This window comes from Penaeus chinensis, chromosome 30, assembly GCF_019202785.1.
Source record: "Penaeus chinensis breed Huanghai No. 1 chromosome 30, ASM1920278v2, whole genome shotgun sequence".
Lineage (NCBI taxonomy): Eukaryota > Metazoa > Arthropoda > Malacostraca > Decapoda > Penaeidae > Penaeus > Penaeus chinensis.
Window position 1 is genome coordinate 17426069 of NC_061848.1, and position 7500 is coordinate 17433568.

A 7500-nucleotide genomic window follows, 5' to 3' on the forward strand; every position below is an offset into this window, starting at 1 on the left:
ATCATGGGGGTACAGTTGGCGGAACCATGTGTCCAACCAACGGCTGCACCGTGAGATCGGTACAGGACCTGTTACTTGCACAATCCGTGATCGCCAACTCAGGCTATATGGCCACTTGGCTCGATTCCCGCCGGATGATTCTGCCCATCAGGTTGGCTCTGTCCGAGACAACCCTGGGTGGAGGCCTGTGGGACGACCGAGAAGGTCGTGGCTTGGGCAGATCGATCAAACCTCTCGTGAGGAACTAGAGATGGGCCGTGCCCCTGCCTGGCGGCTCGCAATGAGGGACCCTTGTAGGTGGAAACGAAAGGTGGATGCGGCTATGCGCCCCTGCCGGCGTTAGCCTCAAAATGATGATGATGATACATATATATACACACACGCACACACGCACGCACCCACACACACACACACACACACGAGGGGGCTTCAAAAAGGAGAGTATGAAAAAAGGACAGAATGAAAAAATGGTTTCAGTCATAGTGTTTATCTTTTAACATATGCTGATATCAGCCTTTAAGTCCGTCTGAGGATAAGTGAGTGTCATGTGATCTGGACTACGTCAGAGCAGCTCTGTTTACATCTTTAACCGATGGAAAATTGGTACCTGTCATATATATATATATATATATATATATATATATGTATATATATATGTATATATACATATATATATATATTATATATATATACATATATATACATATATATATACAATATATATATATACAATATATATATATATATATACATTACATATATATATATACAATATATAAATACATATCTATACATACATACATTTTTTTTAACAAAAAGAAGTCGGATGGGGCTAAATTGGACCTGTAAGGTGGATGTCAGATATATCCCATCGAAATTTACGTAGCACAGCTCTTGTCTGATGAGTACCGTGAGCGGGGGCACTGTCGTGGTGGAAAAGCTTGCTTAACTCCAAACTCTCTACCAGAACTGTGTGCGGAACTCACACAGATGTCTGCTACTGATTCAATGGTTATTCGTCTATCCTTTTCAATCATGTCGCGAATAGCATCAATGTTTTGCTCAGAAACTAACGTTGATGGCCTGCCACTGCGCAGCTCATCTTCAATTTCGCTTCTTCCACTTCTGAACAGACCTATTCATTTGTAGGTTGCTGATTTCTTTGGGGCATTGGTAGTGTAAACTTGTTCCAAAGCGTCAATAATTTGCCTATTCTCGCAACAGAGTTTCACCATGAATTTGAAGTTTGTCCTAATCTCGATTTTGGTGGATTCCATGTTTCTTGAATGGTGCCTGACTTCCAACCGGCGGCGATGCGTTATTACCTACTTTGAGGGTTCACGTTTGAACACATTATAACACGTTGGTACAAAAATGTTCAGGTGCATTGAAATCAAAATCCTTCTATATGATTTTTAGCTACGGACTTTTTCCACGAACCTTTTGAAGCACCTTTGTGCACACATACTTACATATATATATATATATATATATATATATATATATATATGTGTATGTGTGTGTGTGTGTGTGCGTGTGCGTGTGCGTGTGCGTGTGCGTGTGCGTGTGCGTGTGCGTGTGCGTGTGCGTGTGCGTGTGCGTGTGCATGTGCGTGTGCGTGTGCGTGTGTGTGTGTGTCTGTTTTGTGTGTAAATTATATATATATATATATATATATATATATATATACATATATACATATATACATATATATACATATATATACATATATATAATATCCATATATATCATATATATAAATATAAAGGCATATACTTATATGTATATATATTCTATACACACACACACACACACACACACACACACACACACACACACACACACACACACACACACACACACACACACACATACACACATACACACACACACAAATATATATGTATATGTAATACACATATATTTCGATATAATACATATAAAACATAATCACATATATATTGGTCAATCAGGACGGATGCTACGGAAACACATTCCTCTTGTGTCTAATTGGTTGAGTACATAAGGTTGAGTGTACAAGGAAAATACAAAGGTTTTTCATTTTCATTCTTAGAGGTTCTCCATAAACTGGGGATTCCCTCAGTGAATATACAAAAAAAAAAAAAAAAACAATAAAGAAAAGTAGTGGTATCAATTGTATCTCTATACTGTACAATGATGTTTATAATTACGCAACTAGTAATAATATATACATATATATATATATTATACATATATATATATATATATTATACATATACAATATAAATATATATACACACATATACAAATAAATATATATACACACATATACAAATAAATATATATACACGCATATAAATATATACACGCATATACAAATAAATATATATACACACATATACAAATAAATATATATACACGCATATAAATATATACACACATATACAAATAAATATATATACACACATTTATAAATATATATACACACATATATATACTTATATATACATATTTATATATACATATATATGCAAATGTGTACATATATGTGTTTGTGTGTGTTATATATACATGTATATATATGTAAATATGTTTATATGCATATATAAATATATACATATAATATATATATATATATATATGTATATATACGAATATGTTAATATAAATATGTGTATATATATCTATATATATATCTATATATATATCTATATATATATATATATATATATATATAAACAACATCCGGAAGGTGGTGCTCCACACACCTGTTCCTGGCTGAACAAAGGCTGTCGCTGCCCTCCTGAGTATACCTTATCACAGGAAGCAGCCACTCCGAACCTTCCACTCCTGAGCCTAGTTTACCAAAGGACCTCCCAGGTGACTTACATGTCCCCCTCGAGTAAGCCCAGCGACTCACCCTCCCTTGTCACAACCGGACACTCCAGCCTACGGAAGCAAGCACCGCCCAGGATGTAACCGCTGTATAAAAGGGGGACATTCTCCATACCTCGGCAGAAGGAGCCCAGCTTGCATCCATTCACCTTGAAGCGAATAAAGCCGAAAGCCAAGGCAACTTTCATTATCCACCTTAAGTCCATCTCTCGTGTCGCTCACATCTGGTGGCAGCGGTGTCCACGAGTCTCACAATGCCGATAGTTCGCCGACTGCTCTGCAGCGTTACGCTACCTGCCGACGTCTGTCGCCGACCACGCTTCTGTTTTGGGGGTAGGTCCACTCTTGTGTATGGCCAGTTTCCCACCCTCCCGAACACCTATTGATAAGTTACCTGTTCCCTTTAAGACTTTAATTTTTTCACATTTTTCTCTGTAATTAAAACCTCTGACTGATAAATTTCTTCTTGTTGCCTTATACTTTACCCTTACACTCAGATCCCCGCTGTTATCTGTATGTGTTCAATCACACAGCACGACCTTTCACACGCAGCCGAGCACAGTCTATCTTGGAAATAGATGCAGCTGTAGTTGGTACTGAATAGACATTTTTAACAAACACAAAAACAACCATCACATTTCACCAGCGACTCTCCTTTACATAACGTGAGACATCCTCCCCCTCCTTTTCTCCTCGTCCCTGCGCACCTCATTTTCCTCTTTCCACAATGCCTTCAGAATCCTCCACGAACACTAACCAAACCTTCCTCCAGCCCTATTCTGTTGTTACCAAGTTACCAAGATTCCCTAATCAAGGAAATTGAGGAATTCATAGATCAACAGGGACACCGAGATCAGACAACGGTTTCAATAAGAATGTTTAAATGCTGTTCATTCCTGTCTTGACCTTACCTCACCAAAGGTAGGGAAGCGTTTCATGCTTTTGACCAACAACCTAACCCCTTGGGGGAATTGTTTAAGCAAGAATTTGGGATTCTATTCAGACCCTCTCACGTAGATCATGTATTACAGCTTGCCAGGATTTTTAGTTTTCGGCCTCAGTCATTTTAATAGCGTCTGACTTGCAGTGAATAAGCAGATTTCTTCACCCTCTCAAATATCAAAGGAGCATTTCGTGACACCACGTCTCACACTTAGGCCCTCTCATAAGTACCACTACAAAGACTCAATTTCTAGCCATGTAACTGGAAAAAATATTCCCCTCAACAAACGCCAACCCAACCCCCCCGACCTCCCTAAGCACAATAAAATCCGGGTAGTTGATTACGAACTAGCTAACGGTGAAATCATGGAACTACCACCGCCTGCCTTCACTGAAACCACTCACACTCAGACCACTCTGGGTAAGTTACCTCCCTCCTTTCACGAAACACTCTCGGCTATCCCCTCCCCAGATTTTGATGAGGGATATGAGATCTTGTCTTGCCTCTTCCGGGAATATCCCTCTCTATTACCTTCACAATATGTATGTATGTATATATATATATATATATATATATATATATATATAAACAATAAATAAATATATATATACACTTCTATATATGTGCGTATTTATGCATATATATACATATATGCATACATACATATGTATGTAAGTATGCATATATATACATATACGCATACATACATATATATGTATATGTATGTATGTAAGTATATATACTTACCTACACACACACACAGACACATATATATGTGTATATATACTTACATATATACATATATATGTATATATATCCATATATATGTGTATGTATATATATATATTATACATATAATATATATAATACATATATATAATGTAAATATACACATATAAAGGGATACACATACATACATACATATATTTATGTATATATATACATGTGTGTGTGTGTGTGTGTGTGTGTGTGTGTGTGTGTGTGTGTGTGTGTGTGTGTGTGTGTGTGTGTGTGTGTGTGTGTGCTTCAATACATGGACTGGTGGATATCAATGATAGATTGGTACAATCTGACTCTTTATTGTTGTCGCGTTACTTCCCTTCCTCTCCATGTTATCTTTGTGTGCACGACTGTATATCACGCATACCCAGATATGTATACATGGAATACATTTACTCATCCAGATTTTATATAAATGAAGATACGTGTTCACTCACACAAACACACAAGGTTACTGAAACTGAATATTTACAACAATTTAAATAACATGTAAAACTTAGGTGCAAATTTTCATGCACAGATATAACTTATATAAAAGTTTTTACTCTAGATTATCTACTACAAATTACTAAAAGTGTTTCTTGGCTTTCCTTTATAGATTATCTTATACATATACATAATTTACATACCAACTCACAAAACAATAAAAACAATAAAATAAATGTTTAATACTAGTTCCTCATTCCTACTGTTCAAATCTGAATATTTGTCTCTGAGCAAATATGCTGTTTCAAAAGCCGCTTGTGTGCAAAGCGAGCTGGGCAATGCTCACAAGAGTAAGGGCGTTTTTCAGTATGAGTTTTTACATGCCTATGAAGGCTGCTATTATTGGCGCAACGGAAGGAGCACAATGGGCAAGAATACGGCTTTTCTCCGGTGTGAATGTGCATGTGGTCTTTAAGATGGATGTTCTGAAGAAACTGTGCCGGGCATATATGACATTTAAAGGGCCTCTCGCCTGTATGAATCCGTAAATGCCTCTTCAGGTCACATCTTTTTGAACAAGTAAACGAACACCATTTACAGGAATAAGGTTTTGGCTGAGACATCAACAGCATGTGTTGACCTTCAATAGCTTGGTTACTCCCATTCGGCAGTCTTTCATTCGTGGTATCGTGGTTGTAGAGCTGTCGACCATTTAGAATATCCACTGGATGGTAAGTCTTCTCAGGTACAGTTGCATCTTCTTCAACAAACATGTGAGCCTCAGTATTCGTGGGCACCTGTAAAGAATGCCCTCTTTTAGGGACCTCATGTTCGTAAGCCATAGTCTAATGAAAGTTTTGAAATAAGATTTCTGTCATCTTCAATATTATCTGTAAATTTACATGGACACAATAAAAAAAAAGGCAAGAGCTCCTAAACTATCAACATCCATAAATACAAGTAATTAAAAGTTTACCATAATCCCTCTCCAGAATTAAATACCAAATCGATGTTCAAAGATGAATAGAATTACCATGTAAAGGGAATGTGACCAGAGAAGTTACAAATACATTACCCAATATAATCGTTTCTATAACTAACTTCGTTTCAAAGTAAACCTATTGCAAAGGAACCATCACCAGCACGAGGTGTATATACAAAGCAAGAGAAATAAAACACTTGAAACTTGTTTATGCTTTATTTCTTGAAACTGGTCTATGTATACAGGGTGAAAATAGTTTCACACACTGCAGCATAAGCCAAATTCTATAGGACAGAACTGGGGGGTGCAGGAGGGGATAAGTTTTGCACTCAGCTAAATATTATGGGATATTTTTACTGCTTCCAAATTAGGGTTGAAGATAAATTTTGCTTCACCCTATTTTGCCTATCCATTTATTTGTACAGGATTCTACTTGATTTCAGTCCTTCTGTAGATATCTTTTCCTGGGTAATCCCTGCAAAAACAAAATAATCACTTAACCTGTATACACTACTTCTCAATGGCAGATAATTAGCATTTCATTATTAGTATTAGTAAGTATTCCCCCCATCATTTCATAAACATCAAGTAAAACTTAATGAATGGACACTTACCCTCGCTATCATTGTGTATGTTCACCATGTGTCTCTTTAAACTGCTATTTTGGTTGGCACGGAATGGGCAGCGTGGGCACACATATGGCTTTTCCCCTGTGTGGGTTCTAACATGTTTCCGCATGTTGTTCAAAAAGACGGAAGAATAAGTGCAAAAGGGGCACTGGTGCATTCTTTTAAATGTTTGGGTCCTCTTATTCCCGACAGCAATTTTCAAAGGTGATCCTTCCACTCTGCTTCGTATGAGCCACTGACCATCAGTTTCCAGCCCCACCTGTAGGGGAGGCCTAACTTAGCCTACCATATGAGAAGTTTCTTATGCTAGATTATATCCTATGGTTTCCCAGTAAACTGGAAGTGATCATTCATAAGAGATATCTGAATCCTGATTGTGGTGGACGGTAATTTTACCGTTTTATATTACCAAAAATACATTACAATAAATTTAATATTCAACAGATAGATATCGAAAACGCAGTGATTTGGTTCATATATGTATATAAAATATATATTTGCCAATATCTAATGACATTTTTTAATTATTTTTTCTAGCCTGTGCTTTGGAAGGTTGTGTACTTACGATAGTGAAAGTTTTCTGGGACAATGTGAAATGGTATTTATCTAAATTAATAAAACTGATAAGCTCTACACTGGAGTACATTATTTCTTAACTTTTGTCTGAAAAATAGTCCTATTCTTAACAGACACTCGCATGCACAGTGCATGTGGGTGTGAGCGTGAGGATGAGTGTGTAAGCGTGAGTATGAGTGGGAGTGGGAGTATGATATTCAAAATCCACGGAGTCCAATGTTTATTATTAAATAGCGTTTATCAATATCCAGTAGATCAGACCACAAACAGTATTGTTAGTTCGTCAA

At 36.9% G+C, this 7500-nt stretch overlaps 1 protein-coding gene across 8 annotated transcripts in view; it reads right to left on the minus strand.

The window, feature by feature from the left end:
- The window catches only part of LOC125041350 (protein jim lovell-like), a 57447-nt gene that overhangs the window by 17600 nt on the left and 32347 nt on the right, over positions 1-7500 (minus strand). For 4 of the 8 annotated variants that reach the window (XM_047636227.1, XM_047636226.1, XM_047636225.1 and 1 more), the window contains exon 6: positions 4884-5823. The exons of 3 other annotated variants lie outside the window; for them this stretch is intronic. In XM_047636227.1, coding sequence (XP_047492183.1) covers positions 5293-5823 — 531 coding nt within the window. In that variant the 3' untranslated portion in view covers positions 4884-5292. Of the gene's footprint in view, positions 1-4883; positions 5824-6211; positions 6484-6622; positions 6897-7500 lie in introns of those variants that run through there. One more of the 8 variants, XM_047636229.1, reaches the window with a different exon arrangement.